Consider the following 13,309-nt stretch of genomic DNA (forward strand, 5'->3'; position numbering starts at 1 on the left):
TAGAATTAACAACATCTCCCGGTCAAGACAGTCCCCCTTCTTTCAACAGTTTTACAACTGCATCCTAGAAACAAAGTTGTTTATTTGTATGTGCCGAATGATAGGATTATCAGCAAACAAATCAAACAACTATGACGAGTATTTAGTAACTCGTGTTGTACTTCAGTTTTTTTGACAAAATGAGATATATGAACACTGGAAAGCAGAAGGCTTCTATTGTAACAAACACATGGCATCCACCAAAAGGAAAAGACACCAACCAACACTTCTGTATGTTACCATCTCCTACTCCAGGACAACATTAATTCTGCTCAACTCTGTGTGCTGTCCTCATCTAACAGAACTACATGTAAGCAATACTTAAAATCAATGTCATCTAGTCAGTTGGTTTTCCAAAGCTATAGTCTGTGTCCATACTTTCCCACTCTAGGGTGTGTACTAAAGTACTACGGACAAAAAAGAAAACAGTGAAGGTCTGGGTCGAAAAACCGCCCAATATGAATGTCATATTTTTTCACTAGCAGTAAAAGGCAAAGTGAGGAGCCAAGTGTAAAATCTGTTGGTCTGGCAGAAGGCAGAATTGAAGAAAGAGTGTGAGGATCACATGCACTGTGTGAGCCTGACCAGAAGAAAAGAACAGAGGTGGGAAAATGTGTGCTCCCAGACAAATGTTAGCTTTGACAAAAGAATTGAGGGCAGATCAATAACCAGCCAGACATCTATATTCACAGAGGAAGGGGAAAAGATTTATATTTATATTGTGATACAATTATACATTTTCAAGGGTCATAGAAAAAAAAGTAATGTATTGGTGTGTCAGGAGCCCGAGAACGAGTTAGGGGACCTGACGACGTGTGCCCCATTGCATTTCGAAACTGAGGCTCTAATGCTTCACCTGCAGGCTGAGGAATATCCCTATAAGCCGCCATACGCTGTCCAGGAGGAGGAGCCCTGTCTATCGACGTCATTGTCATCTGTCCTATCCTGGGAGGATAAGAAAAAGGAACCGGAAGAGGATGGAGGCCCGTGAGAGCCAGCGAGTGAGGGAACAGGAGGAACCAGAGAGCTGAAGGAGGAAGCAGCGGTTTGCGAGAATCCTCAGTATTTCCTGTGAAACTTTCCGAAACCAACATCCAGGAAAGGAAGGAGACGCCAGCAGGACAACGAGACCACGTGCGGCCCGCCACTCTCCCGGAGAAGCGTGGCTGGAAAAGGTATGGCGCAGTATACAGAGGTACTCGAAGAATTGGGTGGGAAAGGGAGGCAATTAGAGGGAGGACACCGCTAAAACAGGGCTGCACCAGGTGATGGAATGTGGTAATTCCTCACTGACCCCCTCCCTAATCAAACGTCGGAACAAGCATTTACAATGCAATGGTCTCGTCTTTGTTAAAGTTAGAGCTATTGGCATTGCAAATGTTATTGTTTTCATTTTTTTTTTAAACCAATAACTATACGGTATTGTCATTTAAAATGGCAATAGCTTAATCTCTCGCAAATGCGAGACCTATTGCATTTGCACCCACACATGCACCCACACACACACACACACACAGAGCCACACACAAACACAGAGCCACACACACATAGATGTTGTGGTGGATGTGGTGGTGGTGGTGGTGAATGTGGTGGTGAATGTGGTGGTGAATGTGGTGGTGAATGTGGTGGTGAATGTGGTGGTGAATGTGGTGGTGAATGTGGTGGTGAATGTGGTGGTGAATGTGGTGGTGGATGTGGTGGTGGATGTGGTGGTGGATGTGGTGGTGGTGGATGTGGTGGTAGTGGTGGATGTGGTGGTGGTGGTGGATGTGGTGGTGGTGGATGTGGTGGTGGTGGATGTGGTGGTGGTGGTGGATGTGGTGGTGGTGGTGGTGGATGTGGTGGTGGTGGTGGTGGATGTGGTGGTGGTGGATGTGGTGGTGGTGGATGTGGTGGTGGATGTGGTGGTGGATGTGGTGGTGGATGTGGTGGTGGATGTGGTGGTGGATGTGGTGGTGGTGGATGTGGTGGTGGATGTGGTGGTGGATGTGGTGGTGGATGCGGTGGTGGATGTGGTGATGGTGGTGGATGAGGTGGTGGGGTGGTGGATGAGGTGGTGGGGTGGTGGATGTGGTGGTGGTGGATGTGGTAGTGGTGGATGATGTGGTGGATGTGGTGGTGGTGGATGTGGTGGTGGATGTGGTGGTGGAGATGGATGTGGTGGTGGTGGATGTGGTGGTGGATGTGGTGGTGGAAGATCCCAGAAGCAAGCGTTAATTGGACAGTAGGTTTACTAGCTAGGCCATAAATCATGCCCCCTGCTCTGCTGTCAGGCTGGAGGTGAGTGGGTCGCTGCCCTTATTAGGAGCTCTCCTTTCCACTGGTCTCTCCCGTTTACTGCTGAGCTCTCCTTTCCACTGGTCTCTCCCGTTTACTGCTGCACGGGCCGGTCGTTCTTGCTTCTGGTATGTTTTATGCCAATAGCTCCAGTTCTGTGGTCGTGTGATGTCTGACCTCTGATCGTGCAGCAACCTCAGTGCGACCCGATATGTTGTTTTCAGAGGGGAGGCCACCCATAATGCTGGCTGCAGAGGGCTCTAGCAGGAAAATGCCCTTGTTCTTAAATGTTTATATCCGGTCACCAGAGCGCTAAAGGGAAAGATGGACGGCGCCTCTGCCGCGCGCAGGAGCTGGCGTGATCGCGCAAACGCTTGGCGACTCTCTTTTGGGCAGCAATTAACCTTAAGAACTGCAAAATGGAGCGTCTTGGCTAGACTTTAAACACGGGTGACCCCACAGTTTGTCCATCGGGGGCTCATGATGGAGAGAGACTGTCAGCAGCTCAAACATGTAGATGCTGTTCAGAGCGAGGGTCCCTTAATGTAGGGAGATTAGAGAAGCCAGATATATAACTTACATATTAATTAAAAGGGGCACGAGATGAGTAGTATCTCGACCCCGGAGACACCTCACAGTTACCGTCGCGCGTAAAATGAAGCGGCCGCACGAGCGCCCAGGCTGTCATTAGTGCAGCCAGCACAGCTGATGAATGTAATTAAGGGAGCTGCTGTGCGCTCGGCCTTGAAGCTGTTGCTTCGCCTGTGCGTGCTCTCGCCCCCACTCCGAAACCAGAAGGTGCTGCGCGTCGTCTGCAGGTCTGAGGTGGAGGTGTAGCCGCTGCACATTCACATCCGGGTAGCACGAGATGTGACCGCTCAACCGCCCTCTAATTGTGTCATTAAAAATATCCACAGCCAGATGTGGTTAGGAAGCCTCAGTTTACCTCGAAAAGTCACGATGTGTGAATTTGTCACTGATACAGTATGCAGCTGAAAAATAGCATGTGGAGCGATTGGTCCATGAGTTCCACAAAAAGACACCACACAGGCAAGAGGCCACACACCGAGGAAATATTTGTGAAAATCTCACAAAAGAAAGTAAATCGCGTACTTCAAAGAGTTTTCCCGTCTGTGGCTGTATGTTGGATTTTCAAACTGAAGGTTGCAAGTTAGTTGTTGGCAGTTTATAGGTGCACGACAAAGTGACCACATGCCCACCTCTGCTTATGCAGTGACATCATAATGTCCTAATGCATCACTGGTCTCTACAGTACTTCTGCAGCAGTGATGCAGTGCTCCGAGACAGGTCAATACCTTCATTAACACGAGGCTAATAGTGGAGAGGAGGCAGAGTGCGAACCCAGGCAGGGTGTAACACAGAGAGTCTACAGTGTGTCTGCTCAAGCTGCCTGCAGGCGCCAGTCGGCCCTCTTATTGGTTAATTAGGAACACCAATGGTAGTGTTTATTTGGTAGTTGTCAACGAATCAGAAAGCCGACTTGGGCGTGCAGGCAGCGTGATGGTGGGCGTGTTTTGGACTGAGGATGTCAAGGAGAGAAAGAGCCGAAAAAACACGCCCCCCAATCCGAAAAAGACGGGGCTTAAATGGAAAGACAAACCTCTTCTCAAATGGCTGGCCGCCGTTTAGGAAGCCAGCCAATGGAGAATAGGGGTGGGTTCAAGCCCCACTACTAGAAACAAAGTCTCGAGCGAGACTGCACAAGCGCAGCCTACGCTAGCCGAGACCTAAAAAACGGTCAAACCACTGACTCGTAGTATTCTTTTTGTTGTTTCCTTGCTTATATCCTCCCTGTTCTATGTGGACAACCCGAGTGTCAAGGCCGGATCCTCCACTTGACGCTGACAGAAGAACGCTCTGCCACAGGACTAGTGGACTGCCTTCAAAGATGTATAATCAAGAAATAAATTACACTCACTAAGACTATCATTGCCAACTGGCCCTCTTTCCTCAGCAGAGAGTGCCTTGCCCTGGGGTCGCCCTTTGATATAGTGATGGACATAATTTTATCTGGGACAATTGTACCTCGTTTTGCCACAACTATCAGTGATGCGATGCAATTGTTCTTTTACTATGAATTATTGTGTTGTGCAAGTATTATAATTATACACAAAGTCATTATCATCACACCTATCTTCTTTGACCTGTTAGTAATAAAGCAAAGCAAGGCACCTGATTCTGGTGAAGGCATAGAGCAGGTATGCAGCTGTGTTCCCACGATCATCCAACATTTTATCGAAGGAGAATATGTAGTCGTTCATTCGGTTGTGGGAGAGGTCGGCGTATTTCACACAGCCAAATGCTACAGACTCCTGGGCAGCTTTCAATTCTTCTGCTGTTAAAACCTTTCAAAGAAAAAGTATGGATCACTTTTCTAATCACGGAGTACAATTTGCTTCAGTACACCAAAGCAATAGTGGCACATATGAAAATACTAGTTTGGGCAAAGTTCTGGCCTTTGACAAAATAAATATTCCAACTGATAAAACACCCCAAAAATATTTTTACTTTGCGAGGGTGGAGTAATCTCACAATATTTGCATCACATGAGAAACATATTTATTTCTACCAACAAAGATACAAGAAGCAGAAAGCTTTGATTCCGGCAACCGTTACTGAGAAGGATAGTCTTTCTGTGGAGTGTATTCATAGTGATATATTAAGACATAGCAAACAATCAGAACAGTTTACATAACAACCAGGTAATGAAATGGACCAGTAAAAAACTACAGAAGTATGGAAGTGTGCAGTAACCAACATCTACTGGATATCCATGGTTCCTCTCATGCATACTGCTGTCCAATCAAATGTTACAGTGATCACTGTCCATGACATCAGCATCACCAAGGATATCTACATTAAACGTCAGGATGCTACTAGTCTGTTGTGAATGCCAATACTCTGGAAACACCCAGCAATCTCACTCATGCATCTAGGATTTACTTGGGTTGACAGAGGCATAGGTTAAGAGGCACCTCTAAGCCTGCTCTAGGGATAAGGAAGCTCTCTTTTCACTGTTCATTCAAACTCTGGTACTGCTTAGATGAACTCTGATTCACTGCAATAGCCGGTATCTTCCAGTCAGCATTTTCTTAAATGTAAGTATGTAGAATCAAGAATAATTCCAGCGAAGGCGATCTTTGCCACGACTGTGAAACCTTCTAAAAACACTTGACATGCCTCATTCTAAAATCTGGGCTCCAATTACCAAATGGATTTAAGATATTCCCCCTATTTGTGTATTTTTTTTGTCTGTTTTTCATTTTATTTCTGCTCCTGTTTACATTGCTCAATGTTTGACTGTTTGTTGAAGTAAAACAATAAATAAAATTTTAAAAAAATAAAAAAGACATGCCTCATTCTTTACCTTAAATCTTGCCTGTAGGAGATCTCCCACGTTGACCAGGGACTACGACATTATCTGCTTTGTAAATACATGCATGATAGGAGAGCAACAGCTTTGATCATCATTATCGAGCATTGCCCTCACCATAGGCATATCAGTGCTGGTAATACCACAAACCCTTTGGTGCTCATGGTAAACTGCTTGTTGGGTTTGTACTAACTACACTATCTACTTCGACCAGATTACGTCACACTCACTGACATACCTGGTGGAAAGGCACCTGGGCATGAAAGGTTGCCCTGCAATCATTGGAGTAGCGTTTACTGGTATCTATCGAGGCCATTGTTTTGTTTGGGTCGGACACCGCCTGATGACCTCACTCGTTTTACTGGGAACCACTAATTTTGTTGATTGAAGGCCTCCACTCACTGGAAGAACTAAATTGCTTACCCTGATCTTAGGTTGATTCCACTGAGAAAAGTAACACATACATTACTGCAATAACCCATGGGATGCTTAAAACGCAAATTCATTCTGAACCTGAAGCCTGTGACATACCAAAAAGAAGCCTTCCCTTAACAGGATTAATCTAATAATCCTCTCATGGACCATGTATCTTACTTGAATGTTCCTTCTTTAAGTGGTATGTCGGACAATAAGTCCTCTTGCCAATTATTATTTTCTGAAGGCAGAAAAACAATGCCCCTCATTCAGAACCTTCTGATACTAGGAGTAAAGCATTGCACCACAGAGACTACGTCAAACAAAGGTCTTCAATGAGAGATCATTTAAACAGCCTCCTAGTATCACTGTTGAAATTCAGCTGCTGCTCTTGCCTGCATCAAGAACTGGACACCTTCATCTCTTAATGCCCCCAACTCTTTTGTTTTTTCCTTATTAATGGATCAGCTCTCCTTTTTTCCAAAGACTGTTGGCATGGCTGCTAGAAGGGCCGCTTGCCTGTTAAATAATGCTCTATTTTCGAAGCAATCACTTTCAGCCACTGATGTGAACTGCATATTGATGTGTTTGGAATTAGCTCTGTTAGAATGGTAGGGTGAGAGGTTGCGAGAGGGAAATCTGGAGGGGTCAGTTGGAGGATGCTTTTTAAGCACTGATTAAACATACTTAATTCCCTCCTCCAGCACCCTTGGATTTAAAACACAAGTTACGTACCTTTGGTAACAGTATATCAGTAAGAAACATTAGTAGTGATAGATTCCTTACCTTAGAGTTACCCCCAGGCGTCAGACTGGATCCTGAACATTTTCGTCAGCAGTACCCCTGCGCGTCGGTAGGCGGCGTCGTGCGGCTCCGCATGTGTCGTCGTCACTGAGATGACGTCGCTGGAGCTACTTAGACGCGCTCAAGGGCCCTGGCATCAGGACTGTACACGACTTTCAGCGCTAGGAACGCAGAGCCATGCAAGATACTGACCACTGGTGGATTGAAACTAGGGCTCTAAAAGGGATAACCTTAACCCTAGAAAACAGTTCAGAACGAGGAGGATGGCTGGGGCGGTAAGGAATCAATCACTACTAATGTTTCTTACAGATATATCGTTACCAAAGGTAAGTAACTTGTGCATCTGAAAGAAACACGTAGTGATAGATTCCTTACCTTAGAATAGATACCCCAGCAATACCAACCCCGGTGGTGGGTCTACGAACCAAGATAACACCAGAAAGTCCTGGAAAACAGAACGGCCAAAGAAGCCGTCTCTCCGGACTTGGCTGTCCAGGCAGTAAAGCTTGGTAAACGTGTGCAGTGAGGCCCATGTAGCTGCCTGACAGATGTCATGCAAGGGAACTCCCTGTTCCAAAGCATTATTGCCTGCCGTCGGCCTGGTAGAATGGGCGCGCAGTCCCACCGGAGGCTCCTTTTTAGTCAAAGAATAACAAGCCTGTATGCACAGAACGACAGACGAGAGATGGTCTGCTTGTGCACGGCCCAACCTTTCTTGGCGCCGACGTAGCCAACAAAGAGCTGGTCATCCACCCGGAACTGTTGTGTGCGGTTCAGGTAGAAGGAGAGCACATGTTTTGGGTCCTGACGGTGGAGCCTCTCTTCCTCTTTTGAGGGATGCAGAGGCGGACAGAAGGTGGGCAAAGTGATGGTCTGCCCGATGTGAAAGGCAGTGACATTTGACAGAAACGATAGACGAGTTCTGAGAACCACTTTGTCCGGAAGGACAGAGAGAAAAGGAGGTTTAGAAGAAAGAGCCTGGAGCTCGCTCACTCTTCTGGCAGAGGCGATGGCCACCAGGAAAGCTGTCCTCAAAGTGAGAAGACGAAGAGGACAATTGTGAAGTGGCTCAAAGGGAGAAAACGTCAGAAATGTCAGAACCAGGTTCAAGTCCCACTGAGGCATTATGAAAGGAACAGGAGGGAAAAGATGAGTAATGCCTTTTAAGAATCTATTTACAACAGGGGACTTGAAAAGAGAAGGCTGATCTGTAAGCTGTAAAAAGGCTGAAATGGCCAAGAGATAGCCCTTCATAGTGCCCAGAGCCTGCTGGGCCCCAAAGAAAAGAGGAATAGAAGGACCTCTGAAGGAGGGGCAGAAAGGGGATACACAGCCTTTGCTGTGCACCAGGCCACAAACATATTCCACCAGCAGGTATATATTCCGTCTTAGTGGAGGGACGCCTGGCTGCCAAGATTACATCACAAACTTCGGGAGGCAAGTCAAAAGACGTCAACTGCCGCCGCTTAATCTCCACACAAGGAGGTGGAGGCTGGACAGGTTCAGGTGGAGGACCGTCCCTTGTTGCTACATCAGAAGATCCTCCCAAAGAGGCAGTCGGATCAGGAGATCTAAAGCCATGCTGAGTAGCTCGGGATACCATACTCTTCGAGTCCAGTCCGGAGCCAAAAGAATGACTTGGGCCCTGTCGCGCTTGATCTTCTTCAGCACTCAGGGTAGAAGTGGTATAGGCGGAAAGGCATATAGTAGACCGAAACTCCACTTGTGACGAAACGCGCCATCTAGCGAGTGTCCCCTTGGAAAGTCCAATGCGCAGAACTTAGTACATTGTGTGTTCTCTTCGGTGGCGAATAGATCTAACCAAGGCTCTCCCCACTACTGAAAGAGACCATGCGCCACTTCTAAGTTCAGACGCCATTCAGGATCCATCATGCACCTGCGGCTGAGTTCGTCCGCCCTGGCGTTCAAAGAACCTGCTAGGTGTTGAACCACCAGGGAAATGCCCTGATGTTCCAGCCATGTACAGAGGCGCAGACCCTCCTGACAGAGTCCACGACCCCACCACGTCCTGTTTGTTGCAGTACCACATGGCGGTGTAGTTGTCTGTGAACACCTGCACTACTCTCCCCAAGACAAAGGGAAGGAATGCCTTCAGTGCAATTCGGAACGACCGAAGCTCCAGAAGGTTGATATGGAGCCGGGACTACGCCGGAGACCAGAGTCCTCTGATCTCCGCCTCTTCCATGTGGCCGCCCCATCCCAGAAGGGACGGGTCCGTCACAACTGTGTGTTCCGGTTGGGGACGGGAGAGGGATCTGCCATTGACCCAATCACGATTTGTGAGCCACCTCTGCAATTGTCGTGCAGTGCCCTCCGAGATCTGGACCTGATCGAACAGGTTGCCCTGATGCTGAGCCCACTGAAACTTCAGGTCACACCTCAGAGCCCACATATGCCATCTGGCATGATCCACTAGCAGGATGCTTGAGGCCATCAGGCCCAGTAGCCGGATGGTCATCCTGACCGAAACCCGGGATAGAGGCTGAAAGATCGGAATCATAGCCTGAATATCCCAGACTCACTGCTCGGGAGGATAAACCCGAAACTGCGCTGAGTCCAGAACTGCTCCAATGAAGAGGAGCTTCTGAGAGGGAATCAGGTGCGACTTCGGAACGTTGATGGAGAATCCCAGCAATTGCAGGAGGTCGGCCATATGCTGGAGGTGGGAGACAACTGCTTTGGGTGAGCCCGCCTTCAACAACCAGTCGTTGAGATAGGGGAAGACTGGAACCCCTGATGTGTGCAGATGAGCTGCGACCATCACCATGACTTTTGTGAACACCCGAGGGGCGCTGGTATGGCCGAAGGGGAGCACAGTAAACTGAAAGTGCTTGTGGCCTACCGTCAACCGCCGGTAGCGCCGGTGGGCCGGCAGGACGGGGATGTGGAAATATGCATCCTGCAAGTCCAACGCTACCATCCAGTCTCCAGGGTCGAGAGCAGACAAGACCTGAGCTAGCGTGAACATCTTGAACTTCTCCTTCCGGAGGAAGCGGTTGATGTTCCTGAGGTCCAAGATAGGACGCAAGCCCTTGTCCTTCTTGGGTACCAGAAAGTAGTGGGAATAACAACCACAACCTACTTCTGGCCCAGAAACATGCTCAATGCCCCCCTTGGCCAAGAGGGCCGTGACTTCCTGCTGAAGAAGATCACGATGGTCCACCGACATGCGGTGGTACTGAGGTGGCATGGCTGGAGGGGTAGCCGTGAAGGGGAGGGAGTAGCCCCTTCGGAGAAGCACATCTTTCAGTTCCCCACATCTTATAGATGGGGGGACTCCTCCTATCACGGCTAGCATTATGTCCCCTCCCACAGGAGGGTGGCATAATTGAGGATGTAGTCACCCCTGTTAAGATACCCATTGGCCCTACCTGACACTCCCTTAAAACACCCCTAAATGTAGTATTTAGGTGGCTCCCCTAGACCCTGAATCTAGTTCCTACTGACCTAAAAAGAAAGAAGATGATTTCATGCAGCAAAGCCTGAAGACACCTACTGACTTGGCCCCAGCACTAACGGCCTGTCTCCAGTTTCAAAGACCCTGCAAAAGAAGACGCCGCCTGTCCTGCAGCCAGCAACTTGCAGTATCTGAGGAAGATTGCCTTCCCTTCGACAAAGACCAGAGACCACCAAGGACAGCTGATCTGTCCCTAAGAAGCCTACACAAATGTATCTGGTGTCCTCCGGAACTGTGAGGCCTGCCCACTCTGCACCCAATGACTCCGGCCCATGGCCAGGTGGCTCACCGATGCAGACCAGGTTCCCCAGAGGACCGGACCTCAAGTCCAGCGGTAGCTGATCTCTCCTGGACTCCATGACGACGGCTGCAGACTTAATCCAGAGGCTCCCCCTGACCGGCTCTGATAAGAAGAGTCTGACATCAAAGGACACCACGGCACCTGAAGACCTTGGTGAGTGGACAATAGCAACTGCGGCGCGGTCCGCCATGAGTGTATTTAACATGGACAGCAATGTTGTGGAGGCTTCGTGCAGGCCTTCAGATGTCGCAGCCCCACTCTGCTGCCATTCAGTGTCCATGCGCTTAACTTCTAAAGTCACTGCCTGTGTTGTCCCCACGGCAGCTCCCTCTGTGATAAAACTGCAGGATCAAAGGCAAGATGTCGTAAAACCTCGTGCTGCAGACTGGACAGTCTTCCGCTCTGTGAAAGCAGCGGGGTCTCCTTTAATTTTCCACAGACAGCTGCCGAAGTGAATCTCGTCACATCTGTTTATTTCCAAAGCCCTACTTCCTTCCTTCCGGCAGCTGTGGGGTGCAGCCAATAATGTGCTGTGCCTCCTCACACGTTTCAACTCCTTCTAATGTATATAAAGCAATACCTGGTCAATAATTAATAGTGCAATGCCCAGTGGCTCTCAATATTAAAATATGGTACTTAGCGCTGACGCTAAAAGGAGGTGTTAAATAAAGAAATGTTGTCCCGTGGAATGGATTACAGGTAGGAGACAAAGAGGTGAGCGGCTTACCTTGGTTTAAGCAATTTGTGCATGGTTTTGCCCCACACACACATACCCACACACACATACCCACAGACACAGAACCACACATACACACAACCCCACCCACACAACCGCACACACACAACCCCACCCACAACCCCAAACACAACCCCCCCACACACAACAGCACACCAGGATAGCAAAACATAGCATAGCAAAACAAAACATAGCATAGCATAACAAAACATAGCATAGCATAACAAAACATAGTATAGCATAACAACACACAATAAACATAGCATACAAGTCACAACAAAACAGCATAGCACAACAAAACATAGCATAGCGTAGCATAACAAAGCACGGCATAGCATAACAAAACAAAACATAGCATTGCATCACACAACTTAGCATAGCATAACAAATCAAAGCACAGCATAACAAAACAATGCATAAGAAAGCATAGCATAACAAAACATAGCATAGCATAACAAAGCATAGCATAATAAAACACAACAAAACATAGCATAGCATAACAAAACACAGCAGAGCATAGCATAATAAAACAAAGCATAGGATAGCAAAACATAGCATAGCATAACAAAACAAAGCATAGGATAGCAAAGCATAGGAATGCAAAACAAAACATAGCAAAACAAAACATAGCATAACAAAACAAAACATAGCATAGCATAACAGAACAGAACATAGCCTAGCATAACATAACAAAGCATAGCAAAACAAAACATATCATAGTATTACAAAACAGCATAGCATAACAAAACATAACAAAACATAGCAGAACAAAACATAGCATAACATAACAAAACATAGCATAACATAACAAAACAAAGCCAAGCATAACAAAGCATAGCATAACAAAACATAGCATAACAAAACATAGCAAAACACAACAAAACATAGCATAACAAAACACAACAAAACATAGCATAGCAAAGCATAGTATAGCAAAACAAAACATAGCATAGCAAAACATAGCATAGCATAACAAAACACAACAAAACATAGCATAACAAACCGAAGCTTAGCATAGCATAACAAAGCATAGCATAACAAAGCATAGCATAACAAAACATAGCATAGCAAAACAAAGCATAGCATAATAAAACAAAACATAGCATAGCATAACAAAGCATAGCAAAACACAACAAAACATAGGATAGCATAAGAAAGCATAGTATAACAAAACACAACAAAACAGCATAGCATAACAAAACAAAACAGGATAGCAAAACAAAAAATAGCATACACATAACAAAACATAGCATAACAAAACACAACACAGCATAACAAAATAAAGCAAAACAACAAAACATAGCATAATTTAACAAAACACAACATATAGCATAGCAAAACATAGCATATCAAACACAACAAGGCATAGCAAAGCATAGCATAATAAAACACAACAAAACATAGCATAGCAAAACAAAGCATAGCAAAACATAGCATAACAAAACACAGCACAGCATAGCATAACAAATCAAAGCATAGGATAGCAAAACATAGCATAACAAAACAATACATAGGATAGCGAAACAAAACATAGCATAGCATACAGCATCGCTCAGCACCACCACAGCATCACTCAGGGGCACCACAACATCACTATGCGCTACAACAGCATCACTGAACGCCACATCATCACTCAGCACCACCACAGCATCAATCTGTGCAACCATTCAACAACAACTGGTTCAAATATGTTCTCTCAATGTTTCAAGCTTTATTACAAATGTCACAAAAAGATGTTAATATTTCACTTCTGTTCTTGGATTTTCGTCACAATAAAATACACTGAACATAATCTTCACAAAAGTTATTTACAAAAGTTTAAGCTATTGCCATTATAAAGTGCAATAACTTTTATTTAAGTATTAA

The 13,309-nt window shown here is 46.3% G+C and overlaps 1 protein-coding gene across 2 annotated transcripts in view; it reads right to left on the reverse strand.

Moving 5' to 3' along the window:
- RARS1 (arginyl-tRNA synthetase 1) overlaps positions 1–13,309 on the reverse strand; it is a 176,292-nt gene that overhangs the window by 31,324 nt on the left and 131,659 nt on the right. For both annotated transcript variants that reach the window (XM_078653389.1, XM_078653390.1), the window contains exon 13: positions 4,510–4,682. In XM_078653389.1, coding sequence (XP_078509515.1) covers positions 4,510–4,682 — 173 coding nt within the window. The remainder of the gene's footprint in view (positions 1–4,509; positions 4,683–13,309) is intronic.

Source organism: Lissotriton helveticus, chromosome 7 (assembly GCF_964261635.1).
Source record: "Lissotriton helveticus chromosome 7, aLisHel1.1, whole genome shotgun sequence".
Taxonomy (NCBI): domain Eukaryota; kingdom Metazoa; phylum Chordata; class Amphibia; order Caudata; family Salamandridae; genus Lissotriton; species Lissotriton helveticus.